The sequence below is a fragment of the Macaca nemestrina genome, chromosome 10, assembly GCF_043159975.1.
Source record: "Macaca nemestrina isolate mMacNem1 chromosome 10, mMacNem.hap1, whole genome shotgun sequence".
Classification (NCBI taxonomy): Eukaryota; Metazoa; Chordata; class Mammalia; order Primates; family Cercopithecidae; genus Macaca; species Macaca nemestrina.
The window spans coordinates 83,883,055-83,897,824 of NC_092134.1; the positions used below are offsets into that span (position 1 = coordinate 83,883,055).

At 53.8% G+C, this 14,770-nt stretch overlaps 1 protein-coding gene across 4 annotated transcripts in view; it reads right to left on the reverse strand.

The window, feature by feature from the left end:
- The window catches only part of LOC105492869 (potassium voltage-gated channel subfamily H member 3), an 18,899-nt gene extending 14,100 nt beyond the window's left edge, over positions 1-4,799 (reverse strand). Inside the window, exons 1-5 of one of the 4 annotated variants that reach the window (XM_071071771.1) lie at positions 4,624-4,799; positions 2,992-3,225; positions 2,355-2,493; positions 960-1,089; positions 283-526 (exon numbers count right to left, since the gene is read on the reverse strand). In XM_071071771.1, the coding sequence (XP_070927872.1) occupies positions 283-526; positions 960-1,089; positions 2,355-2,493; positions 2,992-3,225; positions 4,624-4,699 (823 nt within the window). In that variant the 5' untranslated portion in view covers positions 4,700-4,799. Of the gene's footprint in view, positions 1-282; positions 527-959; positions 1,090-2,354; positions 3,226-4,623 lie in introns of all 4 variants that reach the window. The other 3 variants (XM_071071772.1, XM_071071773.1, XM_071071774.1) reach the window with 3 other exon arrangements.
- Between the last annotated feature and the right edge of the window lie 9,971 nt (positions 4,800-14,770).

Sequence of the window (14,770 nt, forward strand, 5' to 3'; positions counted from 1 at the left end):
GACTTAGTTCTCACAGTAACTGTAACAGGTAGACATCATTTTGCCTATTTTACAAAGGGGGAATCTATTTTATGGAGGCTCAGAGAGGCTTTGACCAGCTCAGGGTCATATAACTTGTAAGTGGCAGATGTTTGGAACCTAGGTCTGATTTCAAAGCTCACAGGTTACAAATGAGAGAGGGCGAGGGGCGCACTGTAGGGCCCTAGAAGCCACGTGGACTATCCCCAGCAAAGCCCCAGGGTGCCAGCAGAGGGTGGGGTGGAAGGGGCAGAGTGCACGCACCAAGGATGAAGAGGACCTCCACAGCCAGGTCACAGACGCTTGGTGGGCCGCGGGCGGCACTGGGCTCCCGTGCTGTGCTCACACACACGCTGTAGGGCACGGTGACAGCCACATAGAGCGTGGCGAGCAGGATGAAGCCATCCCAGGTGGCCCTCAGCGCCCCACAGTGCAACAGGATGAAAGGCGACTTCCGGATGGCAGCTACTTTGTACTCAGGCAAGTTTGGCTTCTCCCCAAACACCCCCTGAGTGAAGCATGGCAGGTCCAGGCAGAGAAAAGAATATTGGCACAAGCTGAGTTTGGATAGAGTCTGGGACCCACATCCACCTCCTTTCTCTCCCTGCATTCTCGAAGCAACATCTGCTTCGAGATGACATTAGCGTCTCCATTTTATAGATCAGAAAACTAAAGATCAGGCAAGTTAAGTGACTTAGCTGCAGCCACACAGCTGCTTAGGGGAGGAGCCAGGATTGAACCAAGGCCCACCTGCCTCCCAGGCCAGGACTTTCTTCTTTACCTTTGATGGATCAGGCATGTGATCCTTCAGTCCCAACCCCCAAAGTGCTGGCAAGGCCTAGGTGGCCCCTAGGACATTCTCTCTGTGGTAGATCAAGTCCCCTTCCCCATCTCCTGTGTCTGCCGCTCCCCTCTCCCACACCTCCCAGGGCTCAGCCCACCTTATTGAGCTTGTGCTTGCCCTTGGGCTGCTTCTGCAGGTGCCCGGACAGGTGGTAGAGCACAGCCCGGCTCCGCCGCCGGTTGGCATTGAAGCCTTTGGATCGTGCCCGGCCATATCGGCGCCGGCCACTACCTGCAAAAGCAGAGGGGCCCATGAATATGATGGGTGTGTGCCCACATGCCCTAGCTCCGGGTCAGGTGTAGGACACAGTTGCTGGCCCATAGACTGGTCTGGCTCATTGACCACTTAGACTGTTTAGAGTTGAGGGCTCAGGTATTCCTCACTTCCTGGGTTCGCTTGCCCAGCCCAGCAATGGGCAGTCCTAGGAGTGCTTACAGACACTACCTCTGGGGTCTGCTTCCAGGAAGAGGAGGTTTGGACCAGAGGATCTCTATGGGGAAAGGCCTGGGACAGGAAGCGAGGGGGTACCTCACAGGGTCAGGGTGGAGAACTAGCAGGAGGCCATCAGCAGAGGTGTGGGAACTTACAGCAGGAGCCAGGAGCTAGTGCAGGGACCAGAGGGTGACAATGAAGGCTGACATCATGGAGAGGCAGACCCAGCACTGGCAGTATGGGAGTGGGAATGGAGAGCACCCCCAGCATCCCCAAATGGCAAAGAGGCCTTGACAGTTTTGTAACCTGCCCAAAGGCCTGCCCCAGCCTTGGAGGACACGAGAGGGGGAAGACTCAAAGAACTTAAAAGCAGGCTTTGCCCAGAGCTCCACCCCTAGTCAGGTTTGCTGTAGGGAAGAGGAACCTAGTGGGTCTGTGCTCAACCTTATTAACTGGTCAGAAAGTAATGTTTCACGGGTACAGTGGGGTTTGTTTGCTTTCAGTTTCTTAATAAAGTTGATTTAAAAACTCTAACTTTGTCGGCTGGGCGGGGTGGCTCACGTCTGTAATCCCAGCACTTTGGGTGGCCAAGGCAGGTGGATCACGAGGTCAAGAGTTTGAGACCAGCCTGACCAATATAGTGAAACCCTGTCTCTACTAAAAATACAAAAATTAGCTGGGCGTAGTGGCGCGTGCCTGTAATCCCAGCTACTTGGGAGGCTGGGGCAGGAGAATTGCTTGAACCCAGGAGGCGGAGGTTGCAGTGAGCCCAGATCGCACCACTGCATTCCAGCCTGGGCAACAGGGTGAGACTCCGTCTCAAAAAAACAAAACAAAACAAAACAAAAAACTCTAACTTTGTCTCAATCTGTCTATTTGGAAAAAATATTCCCATACCGAGGAATCACGTGGAGATGAGAGCAGCACAGGCCTCTCAGGCAGCCCGAGTGGGAGTGAAATGAATACAGGAGGCATGGGGGACCCCCATACTCAGACTGGGTGCCAAGGCCCCGCCCAGGCCTGCAGCACCCAACACCCCAACCACAGCACCTATATGCACCTACCTGTCTCCTTCCATCTGTCAGGGCCCCCTCGGTTCTTGGTTTCACTGATGTCCTTGTGAGAGACTAGGAAGAGAGCCACCTCCCCTTTCTCATTCTTTATGGGTATCACATCCAGGAGACACCAGAACGGGAGCCCTGGGCACAAAAACAAACTCAGCCCACCTCCCATTCTTGGCACTGCCTGAGGTGACAGAGGCCCTGGCTCCACTGACATCCTGGGTAAGACACAGGCAGGATCCAGTGGTTTCCTGGGGGAGGGGCTGGCAGTCCAGTTTCACTGAGGGCAGGGCTTGATGGAATTGGGGGGCGGAGGCAAAGGAGAGCAAACATGACAGCCAGACCTGTCCCGCGGTAGATCTGCCCTGCCGAAATGCGGATGTTTTTCTGTTGGATGCGGGAAACCCAAGGTTGGAACTGAATGCAGGCTGAGTCTAGGGTGAGGCAGGTAGAGATGGGGAGCCACGGGCAAGAGGTCAGATGGAGCAAGAGGGGTTGGATGCGGGGATGGAAAGATGGGATGAGATGGGGAGATGGAGAAGATGGCAACAGAAAGGAGGAGGGACAGTGGATGGGGCTGGTGCCAGGCTGGGTAAGACTGCAAAGGTGAGGCAGGCTGGCCAGGTGGCCCCTCACCGCTCTTCCGGTACAGGATCAGCTCAGCCTTGAACTCCTTGTGCTCGTCCAGGGCCTTGCGGATCTGTTGGCGGACGAGCTCACTGGTGTCTGGCCCATAAAGGAAGGAGCAGGCACAGCCCCGCTGCATGACCTCAGCCCGGGAGAAGCCCGTGAGGTCACAGAAGCCATCAGAGCAGTAGACCACGGGGAAGAGCCCCGCCACCTGGGCGTTGCCCAGCACGAAGTTACTGTCTGCAAGAGAGCACCTCTCAGAGGAGGCGTGGGGTGAAGGGGCAGGAGGCCTACCACCCCTCCTTTCCCAAATACCTGCAACCAAATAGTGGGTTTTTCAAACCCCAGGAATCCTGTGTGTGTTAGGGCCGGGCTGTTTATGAATGGCAATTAGTGTGTGTCACCTGTTTGTCAGTGCCCTGCAGCAGGTGTGAGTACATTCAAGGATCAGTACGTGTGAACTGAGGTCAGTGAATGAAACGCTGTACGGGCACTGTGCCCTCTGGAGGGTGTCCTGAGCAATGTGGGGTAAGGGCTGGGATTGGGGATTCCCTAACAAGGACTGCACTGCCAGCTCTGCGCCAGCCTCAGCCCCACCTCTACTTCTGCCAGGCTCACCCACAAGCCAGGTACCCAGGTTGGCTGTCTGGCTTCTCCCACTGGGACACACCTAGACTGGGAGGCAACCCCAGACCACCATACATCCTGCTGTCTGTGTTTTAGCCCTAGCTGCCTGACCTGGCTCAGGAATTAGTGAATGTGATCAAGAATGGGGGTGTAAGAATGGTGACTGAGCTCGGGAGCCAGGAGCCAGGAATGTATTGGGGAGTAGGGGGCACTGAATCAGCAGGCTGCAGGAGCCAAGCAAACTGGCAAAGCAGATGGAGGAGCCCAGAGGGGGGAGAGCTCAGTGCTGGGCTCCCACCCCCTATCAGGAACCGGAGACCAAGGAGGACCTAGGCAGAGAGCTGGGAAGCCCCACGGGGGATGTGAGGGAGAGGAGGGGGGAGGGGCTTTCACCACTTCCCCTGTGCTCAGAGCCCCCGGAACCGGGGATCCAGAGCTTGGGGCGCCTTCTCCAAACTTCGCCAGTCCTGATGGGAGTCCCCAGACCATCTTCTTGGGGCTAGATGGCCTCCCCAAGTCTAGGGGGTTCAGGCTATGAGACACGGGGCTTGGACACACCATGCTCTCCCGAGTCCCGCCTACTCTATCTCCGTTTGCAAATCTCTTTTCTAAATCTGGTTTTTGAGCCCTCTCAGCTGTCCCTGAGCACTGCTCACCCGCCTCGCCTTACCCCGCCAGTCTGAGGGTAGTTGCTGCGACAGCGCCAGACGCAGGGGTGGGACGGGTCAGACTGACCAGGTTCGGGTTCGAGACCCAGCTAACAGAGAGCATCCCAGGACCCACACCCAGGGACTTCTGGTCCTGTTGCCTCGCCTGAAGCAGTGTTGACCCCGAACCTTCGGGGAAACGGCTCCTAGCAGGAGACGATGGCCCCAGCCTCAAGAGGGGCGGGTAGGGAGGAGAGGGTGAGAACAGGCGGGCGCCAAGCTGGGCTGCTGGGGGTTCAGGGCAGGCGGGAGCCCTGGCGAGGGTCCGGCGGCCCGGGTGCTAGTGGGCGAGGGTCAGACTCACGCGTGCCGTCGAAGCGCGTAGCGATGGTGTCCAGGAAGGTGTTCTGCGGCGCCAGGAGGCCCCGCATGGCCGGCATCTTAGGCGCCCGCGGCTGCCGGCCCCATCCCTCCGGGGTGCGGGGACTCCGCGCCGGGGGAGGGCGCCCAGCTCGGCCGCCCCCCGCCGGGCCCCGCGCTCCCTAGCGCAGCCGTCGGGGGGCAATGCCCAGACCGGGATCTCGGGTCGCGCCGGCCGCGGGCGCGCGAGGGGGCGTCCGCGCCGTCGGGACCCGGAGCATGGCGCGCGACCCCTCGCACCCTCGCCGCCCACGAATCCCGGGCTCCAGGCCCCGCAGCCGCGGCGCTCTCAGCACCTCCCTCCGCGACAGCGGCTCGCGTGTCGGCTGCGGGTGGGCTTCCGCTCGGGCTTCGCTCGGCGCCGGCTCTCGGCAGCTCCCTCCGTCTGTCGGGGAGAAGCTGCAGCTTCCCTCCCTCCCTCCCGCGCCCGCCGCCTGCACCGGGGTAACCATGGAGACGGGGCACACCCAGCCAGGGCCGCCTCCTTAAAGGGACAGGCCTCCCGCCGAGGGCTCTCCTCCCTTCGGGACCTCAGTGGGGGCGGGGAGGCGGCGACCGCCCTGATCCTACCCTGCGGGCCTCCCCGCCAGTCCCTCGGAGAACCACTGGCGAACGGCCGGCCCCCTCCCGCTGACTCGGCCTCAGCTGCAGAGGGGAGGCGTCTTTCTCCGCAGTCCGGGGGCTCTCCGAGAGCCTCCTAGCAGCCGCTTCTCCCCCGGCGGAATGGGAGAAGGGCTCGGGGCGTGTGGGGTGGGGGGCGCATGCTGTGGAAGATGCTCTTCCCCAGGAAAATGCAGTGGGCAAGGGGACAGGGCGACAGGCGCAGGTGAAGGCCCGGCGGCCAGCGAAGGCCGGCGCTCTAGAGGGGCTCCAGCCACACCCGGGAAATCTAAAAGCAGATGGGGCGGGGGTTCTGCGCGCACAGCTGTCCGGCCCTCGAGACTTTCTCATCCTCAACTTGACTCTCTGGAAAATGGATCCAGCTGCTCTTATGAAGTGCCCCCGCAAGCAGGAGCTGCCGGGAAACCAGAGGGTGGGTAGCCCTAGGAGTAGGGGTCAGACGTCCTCCGTGTGACCCCGTGGGTGGAAAGGGTGTGTGGTGGGGAGGGGAACGCCAGACCCTTTGTCCTGCCCCTCCATTTCCCTCTGGCTTTTGTCACCTCTTGCCTCTCCTAAGCGCGCTAGAGGATTGGGTGGTAAATACAGGGGACCGACAGGGGTCAGACACTGCATAAAACTTCCGAACCTTGTGCATGCGGGTCCTGGCACCGCGGGAGCGAGGAAGGCCGAGCCCCGCGCCTCACCCAGCTCAGTCCTGGAGAGCTCCTCGCGGCGCCGTGCGGGGAGCTGCCCGGGGGCGGCTGCAGGGAGCCCCTTCCCGGCGGGGCGGAGCCGGGCCCGGGGCGGCCGTCGCTTCTTGGCCTCCCGCGCTGCGATGGTCCCCCGGACTTGCCTGCCAGCACCGCTCCTCCTCCCTCCCACGATTTGCCAGAGAGCGCGGCTGCCGCCCGCGCCCAGAGGAGCCGCCGGGGCCAAAACAGCAATTTGTTCCCTAACGAGCGAAGCGGTAGGCTCAGCATCCCCATCCTTCGAGACGCACTCACAGTCACCAGCATCGGAAAGAAAGGAGTGTTCCCCGTTCCACCTACCCCTCGTCAGCGACAAGGGCCAAAGCCCCAGGCACCTGTATCTAAACGAGCTGGCGCTTTGGGAAGGGAAGACGCGTTCCCCCTTCTCCAGTCCTGAGAAGCCTGGAATCTGGTCCCCAGGAGGAGTGACCTTAAGGAATCCTCCTTAGGGTCACTAAGGGTCACTTAGGGTCTTAGCAGATCCTGCTCCCATCCCATCCCCAGCCTTGGATGGATCCTGGCTGTAAAGTAATCCCCTCCCCCAGCCGCTCAAGGCTTCCTCTCCAGGCAGCGGTCCAGCCGTCTACTAAAAAGAAAGACATTTTAGGAGTCAGTTCACTTTGAGACAGGATAAGGCCACAGTTGAAATCACCCACCCACTTGGGAACCAGGTCTGCCACTTGCTGTCCCTGTGATTTAAAAAAAAATTTTTTTTTAAAATTTTGGTCTGTATGATTTTTTATTTATTTTTTTTTGAGACGGAGCCTTTGCCCAGGCTGGAGTGCATTGGAGCTATCTTTGCTCACTGCAACCTATGCCTCCCAAGTTCAAGCAATTCTCCTGCCTCAGCCTCCTGAGTAGTTGGGACTACAGGCGTGCACCACCACGCCTGGCTAATTTTTGTATTTTTAGTAGGGATCGGGTTTCATCATGTTGGCCAGGCTGGTCTTGAACTCCTGACCTCAGGTGATCCGCCCGCCTCGGCCTCCCAAAGTGCTGGGATTACAGGCGTGAGCCACCACTCCTGGCCTGTCTGTGTGATTTTTAAAGGCAAGTTATTAACCCTTCTCTGACTCAGTTTTCTCATCTGTAAAATGAGGATGCTAATAATAACATCAGAGGGTCCTAATGATGATTCAATGAGTGAGTATGTGTAGGGGACCTAGAACAGTGTGTGACACCTGCAACGTGTAAATGTTTGTTATCTGATTTTGAGTCTCCTGGGAGCTGTGTGAAACAGCCGGGGTGGGTGCTCCTTATGCTCCATTTCACAAAGGAGGAACCAGAGCTGAGAGAGAGACAGAGAGAGAGAGAGAGAGGAGGAAGAGAAGAGGAAGAAGAAGAAGAGGAAGAAGAAGAAGAGGAAGAGGAAGAGGAAGAAGAAGAAGGAGGAGGAGGAGGAGGAGGAGGAGGAGGAGGAGGAGAAGAGGAGAAGGAGGAGGAGGGAGGGAGGGGGAGGGGGAAGGGGAGAGGAGTTGTAGTAGTAGGAGGAGGAGGAGAAGTGGAGGAGGAGAAGGAGGGGGAGGAGGAGGAGGAGGAGGAAGAGGAGAAGAGGAGGAGGAGGAGGAGGAGGGAGGGAGGGGGAGGGGGAAGGGGAGAGGAGTTGTAGTAGTAGGAGGAGGAGGAGAAGTGGAGGAGGAGAAGGAGGGGGAGGAGGAGGAGGAGGAGGAAGAGGAGAAGAGGAGGAGGAGGAGGAGGAGGGAGGGAGGGGGAGGGGGAAGGGGAGAGGAGTTGTAGTAGTAGGAGGAGGAGGAGAAGTGGAGGAGGAGGAGGAGGAGGGAGGGAGGGGGAGGGGGAAGGGGAGAGGAGTTGTAGTAGTAGTAGGAGGAGGAGAAGTGGAGGAGGAGAAGGAGGGGGAGGAGGAGGAGGAGGAGGAAGAGAGAGACTTGCTCAAGGTAACAGAGTTGGTAAATGACACAGCCAGGGTTAGAACCCTGACAGTATCCCAGTCCTAGGTCGTTGGGTCTGCCTCTCTGCCTAACTGTATGGGCACTCAGAGGACTGGTCATCTGGGCTTGTGTAGCATGTCTGGGTGGCCTTACACTTATCCCTGTAAGGCCTAAGTGTTTAGACTTTCAGGCTTCCAGCTCACCTGCCAGGGCTGGTTTTGGGCATTAAGCCAAACCAGACACCTTGGGTTGGGGTGAGCAGGGCAAGATGGAATGTGTGGGGTGCCCCTGAGGATTACAGCAGCTTACACTTATTGAGCATTAACTTTGTGCCAGGCACTGTGCAAAGTGCTTTACTTGCATTATCCAGTTAATCTTCATAATAACGTTATGAGCTAGTTATTGGCTATAACTGCCAATTCACAGACGAAAAACTTGAGGCAAAGAGGTCAAATCCCTAGTCTGAGGTGCACTGCCTCCTCCAGCAGCTCCAGGCATAATGCCCATGTCACCCTTTGCTGCCCTGGTTCCCACTTCCAGGAGAAGAAAATACACTAATATTTATGGAATGTTATTATCATTCTTATTGCAGAGAGAAAAGTCAAAGGCCTGTTTGGGCCTTTAAACTCCTTCCCCCATTGCCCCTCAAAGAACTCATGTGAATGCGTACTGAGCGGGGGTGCCGCTACTGACCCTTTCCTTTATCTGGCCTGTTTTGAATGAGTGTGATCAGGCACAGGATCTTAGCCCACTGTCCTCTCTCTTCACGTTTACCCAGTCCCTCAGATCTTCCTGCCAGACCAGTCTTTTGTTTGTATGAATTCCCTCAGCTCTTAGTCACTAATTCCCTCTTTTTTTCTCTCTATTCTTTTTTTTTTTAAATTGTTTTTTCTTTTATTCCTTGTTTTTTTTTTTTTTTTTTTTTTTTGAACGGAGTCTCACTCTGTTGCCCGGGCTGGAGTGCAATGGCATGATCTCGCTCACTGCAACCTCTGCGTCCTGGGTTCAAGTGATTCTCCTGCCTCAGCCTCCCGAGTAGCTGTGACTACAGGTGCTCGCCAGGATGCCCAGCTAGTTTTTGTATTTTTAGTAGAGACGAGGTTTCACCAGGGTGGCCAGGCTGGTCTCGAACTCCTGACCTCAGGTGATCCACCTGCCTCGGCCTCCCAAAGTGCTAGGATTACAGGCGTGAGCCACCTTGCCCGGTCCTCTTTTATTCTTTTAATTCCCTATCTTTTCCTTCCATCTTTCCTCCAGCCCTCAACCCATATGCACAAAGGGCAGAGACCCACATTTAGGAGAGAGTAAGACAGGGATTGGGGAGTTGAAAATTGAGCAGGGCCCTGGGAGATGAGCACCATAGTCCTCCTCACTGTAACTCCTTTTCCTCTCCCCTTCCGCCAGCTCTTGACTCATTTGACCGTGGTGGGGAGTCATAGGGAGGGGAACATTGAGGAGGATCCCTGTTCAGAGATGCTTAAAGCCTCTGTCAACAAGAAGAAACTCAGGAGGCTGCATTTTGGAGCTGGCCGTGGGAGGCCTGTGGGAGTATTAGCTACAAAAAGGAACACGGAGAGAGAGTAGGGAAGCTCAAAGCAAGGAAAAAACCGCTCAAGACACAAAGGATGGAAAAAGTCCCCCCACTCCGCAACCACAAAGCGCAGGTGGAGTCAGACACTGTGTTGAGGGAGTGGGAACAGGCGGCTGTCGAGGAACAGAGCCCAGGGGCCCCTCCCCTTCCCTGCCTCTTCCCACTCTCTCCACCTTCTTCTCTGGAGGTCCCCAGGCCTGTTCTCTGAGCCTGGCTCTCAGCCAGCATGGCCAGGCTCCGCTTCTAAGGTTGTGTTGTATGGTGGGAAAATCTTGGGCTTTCAAGTCAGACTAGTTGGGGTTCCAATCTAGCTCTGCCACTGGCCAGCTGGGAGACCCAGGGTGGGCAGAGGGTACTTTATCTTGCAGAGTATCAGGTCTTTTGATTTGTGAAATGAACCTGAGCCAGCTGTTATTTTTGAAAAGCCCTGGCCTGGCCGGGTGCAGTGGCTCATGTCTGTAATCCCAACACTTTGGGAGGCCGAGGCGGGTGGATCACTTGAGGTCAGGTGTTCAAGACCAACCTGGCCAATGTGATGAAACCCCATCTCTACTAAAAATACAAAAATTAACAGGGCATGGTGGCACACGCCTGTAATCCCAGCTACTCGGGAGGCTGAGGCAGGAGAGTCGCTTGAACCCAGGAGGCGGAGGTTGCAGGAAACTGAGATCATGCTACTGCACTCCAGCCTGGGCGACAGAACAACAACAAATCCCTGGCCCTCGGTGCTAGGACCAGGAAAATGAGCTCAGGATGAAGCCTGAGGGTTCCCCATCCCCACCAAAATAAAACATTTTGGAATTCTTTGAGGCCTCTAGTACTTGGCCGCACCTTGTCTGTCTCATTCTAGGCGATTCCTTTTCTTTTAGTGGAAGACTCTGGCTAGAGTGGGAACAGACCACAATCAACCTTTTTTTTTTTTTTTTTTTTTTTTTGAGATGGAGTCTTGCTCTTGTGACCCAAGTTGGAGTTGAATGGCACGATCTCGGCTCATTGCAACCTCCACCTCCTGGGTTCAAGTGATTCTCCTGCCTCAGCCTCCCGAGTAGGTGGGATTACAGGCGGGTGCCACCACACCCAGCTAATTTTTTTATTTTTAGTAGAGACGGGGTTTCACCATGTTGGCCAGGCTGGCCTCGAACTCCCGACCTCAGCTGATCCGCCTGCCTCGGCCTCCCAAAGTGCTGGGATTACAGGCATGAGCCACCGCGCCCGGCCCACAATCAACTTTCAAACAAGGGAATCCGGGGAGGCACATTGTTGTGTTTATCCACAGATAAAGATACGGGCCCATATTGCTTGGCTAGTAAGAAAAAGAATCCGATCTGAACCAAGACTTGACAGCAATTCAGGACTATGCCATGCTCTGGGGCCACTTCGTCTTCTCTTTTGGTAAACAGCCTATGAAAAGGGAAACTGCATGGTTATTTCTGACAGATGGTCAGTGACCTGTAGTGAGTGCCCACTGTGAACAATACCTGGACTCCACGCCAGGTGAGACACTGCAGTTAACTGCAGGCCCCATAGGAAGGTGGCCGACACAGCCCTGCTGGAGCTGGCAAGGGAGTGTATGCCTGGCCTCCTGAGAAATCTCATCCTCTCAATTCATGTGTTCTAGCAGCACCAGAAAACAGGTGTGTTTGAAATCAAGTTACAGAGAAAGCCTAACTCGGTTAAGTTGAAGAGACATAAAAAGGAGACCTGACTTTTCCCTAAGGAATTGGAGTGCGTGGTATTTGTTCCTGCTGTTTTGACAGCAGTGAAGGGGCAGGCAGGAGAATAGTTGTGCTGGTGGGTGAGTTTCTTCACCCAGAAACATCTTTTTTGGATAGAGTTTCCTCCTTGGAACTGAGTATCAAGGCAGGTAATAAAACTGCCTCATCACACGTATGGAAATAATGTTCCTTGACTTTCCCCTGGGAAACCCTGACCCCAGCTCCACCTGTGTGCTGCTGCAGTGGTTACTGTGTTAGCTGAGGTCAGCTCCATCAGCATCTGCCTGCCCCATCCACATAGCTCTGAAACTGGGGTAGGGGTGTATTTTCTGACCAGTATGGCAGACAGACAAGAGGGGCACAGGGCTCACCATGCTGGAGGGGCGTGCACTCAGGAAAAAATTTTACAGAAGGAATAGGATAGCTGGATTTTTAGTATTTTTGTAGTTAATAAGGTCTGTCTGGCTGGAGATAGGGGAAGTCTTCTTTGTAACAAAGTCTACTTTTTAACAAAGCAGGAGAGACAGAAAAGGAAAGGGGCTAAACATTCAACTTGTCATGGGTTAGCCTAGACGCCCAGGGTACTGTTCTGTAGCACCTGGCTAGATGTCTTCTTTATTTATTTATTTATTTATTTTTGAGACGGAGTCTCGCGCTGTCGCCCGGGCTGGAGTGCAGTGGCCGGATCTCAGCTCACTGCAAGCTCCGCCTCCCGGGTTTGCGCCATTCTCCTGCCTCAGCCTCCCGAGTAGCTAGGACTACAGGTGCCCGCCACCTCGCCCGGCTAGTTTTTTGTATTTTTTAATAGAGACGGGGTTTCACTGTGTTAGCCAAGATGGTCTCGATCTCCTGACCTCATGATCCGCCCGTCTCGGCCTCCCAAAGTGCTGGGATTACAGGCTTGAGCCACCGCGCCCGGCCCTAGATGTCTTCTAAAGTCATTGCCATTGTCCCACTTCACAGTTCAGAAAGAGATTCAAAGCTGTTATCTGTCCAAGGGCAGTCGGTCACACAGTTACCAAGCTGTGAAGCCAGAATTAAAATCCAGGTTGAGTCTTTATACTCTACCACACTGCCTGGTTAACAGGCAGGGCTCCCAAGGGTTTAAGGACGAGCTCTACTCCCTTTACCTGCAAAGTGGTTGAAGAATGAGCTAGGGCTGGGCCTGGTGGCCCATGCCTGTAATCCTAGCACTTTGGGAGGCTGAGGTGGGCAAATCACTTGAGGCCAGGAGTTTGAGATTAGCCTGGCCAACATGGTGAAACCCCGTCTCTACTAAAAATATAAAAATTAGCTGGGTGTGGTGGCCTACACCTGTAATCCCAGCTCCTCGGGAGGCTGAGGCAAGAGAAGTGCTTCAACCAGGAAGGCAGAGGTTGCAGTGAACTGAGATGGCCCCACTGTACTCCAGCCTGGGTGACAGAGTGAGACCCTGTCTCAAAAAATATAGATAAAGAAAAAAAAAAAAAAAGAATGAGCTAGAATAGTTTCTGGCTCAGAACTCAGCAGAGTGCCTAGCACACAGTAGGCACCTCAATGTTTGAAGGTGAGAAAATGTGCCCAAGTGGCTACAACAACCAGAAAAACTTGATTTTATAGTATATTTAGTATGTTGTTCTGGCTACCAGCATTGTGGGCCAGTACTTTGAACTCATTGGTTAAACTAGTGATAAAATAGTTCCTTGTATCAGTTGGTAGCCTCCCAGCATGTACACCTGTTTCTTCCAAGAAATGTGCTGCCATAAGGATACAATCCTTACCAAATGGGACCAGAAGGTGGGATGAAACCTATAAATCAGGCAAGACAAAACTTCATTTTCTTAGGTCAGATGGTGGAATTTTCAGGGGCAACAAGTCATTATTCTACTGACCTTCTCCAAGAGAACAGGTTAGTATAAAGATGAGTGACACGCATCCCGAATTTTCCAGGTCATTCTTGACTTCAACTAGTTTATCCTATTCCCTCCCATACATACATTCATACTCACAAGACTGTACCCTGGTTTGGGATTCTGAAATATAACAGAAGGTCACTATCTCCATACACCACTGCACAACTGCCTGATTATATGCTGGTATAGTTCTGGCTCAAGCATGGGACCCAGACCTTTGGCTGTGCTCCCTCCACCTCGAAGACAGTATGGCACTTTCAAGCAACACTATTTCCTTGTATTATTTATTGGTATTCTCAGTTGCATCAACTGGTCTATCAGCTATGTGAAGTCAGGGATTGTTTCTCTCCTTAGCTTCTGGCTCAGCAACTGTACAAAGCATTGCCAAACACTGGCAGAAAATGTAAACCTGATGGCTGGGTGTAGTGGCTCACACCTGTAGTCCCAGCACTTTGGCAGGCCAAGGTGGGAGGACTGCTTGAAGCTAAAAGTTTGAGACTAGCCGGGACAACAAAGCAAGACCATATCGCCACAAAAAAATTAAAAAATTAGGTGTGGTGGCATGCACCTGTAGACACAGCTACTTGGAAGGCTGAGGCAGGAGGATCCCTTGAGCCCAGGAGTTTGAGGCTACAGAGAGCTATGATCCCACCACTGCAGTCCAGCCTGGGTGACAGAGAGAATCCATATCTCTAAATAAATAAGTTGCATGTGTGAATCTGTGCAACTTTATCAAAATAATACTTTATCAATAACTATACGACCCAGTAATTCCACTCCTAGGAATTTATCCTACAGGGATATTCTCACAAGTGAGGAATGATATATGCATTATGGATTGCTCACTGTAGCAGTACTTGTAACAGCAAAAAACTGAAAACCATCATTAGGGACTGGTTAATAATAACAAACTTATACAATGGAATACTATAAAGTCACAGAACAGAGGTCTATACCTCGTAGATCTCCGTCCATGTCAGTATATAGAAATATACTTGATTTTTCTTAAAACAAAACAAAAAAATGAGTTACAAAAAGTGAGGACAAGTGAAAAAAGCAACTTGTATAAGGGTATGCACAGTATGAATCCCATTTATGCAAAAGAAAGAAGAAAAGGTACTTCCATGTTTGGGTTTCGAAAATTTCTGGAAAGACATGTAAGAAACTTACTAATGATTTCTTCTGGGGACTGAGACAAGGTAGAGAAGACTTCTAAATTTCTATTATGTACCCCCTTTTTTTTGCTTGTTTTTTTTTTTTTTGAGACAGAGTCTTGCTCTGTCACCCAGGCTGGAGTGCAGTGGCGCGATCTCAGCTCACTACAAGCTCCGCCTCCTGGGTTCACGCCATTCTCCTGCCTCAGCCTCCCGAGTAGCTGGGACTACAGGCGCCCGCTACCACGCCCGGCTAATTTTTTTGTATTTTTTAGTAGAGACGGGGTTTCACCGTGTTAGCCAGGATGGTCTCGATCGCCTGACCTCGTGATCCGCCCGTCTCGGCCTCCCAAAGTGCTGGGATTACAGGCTTGAGCCACCGCGCCCGGCCTAAAAGTACATTTTTTAAATGGCCATAAATTAGGGGCATAGGAAATATATGACGTTCATAATGAAGCCATGCTAATTTGCATTTTGCCTCTCAAGTGTCACATAACTGAC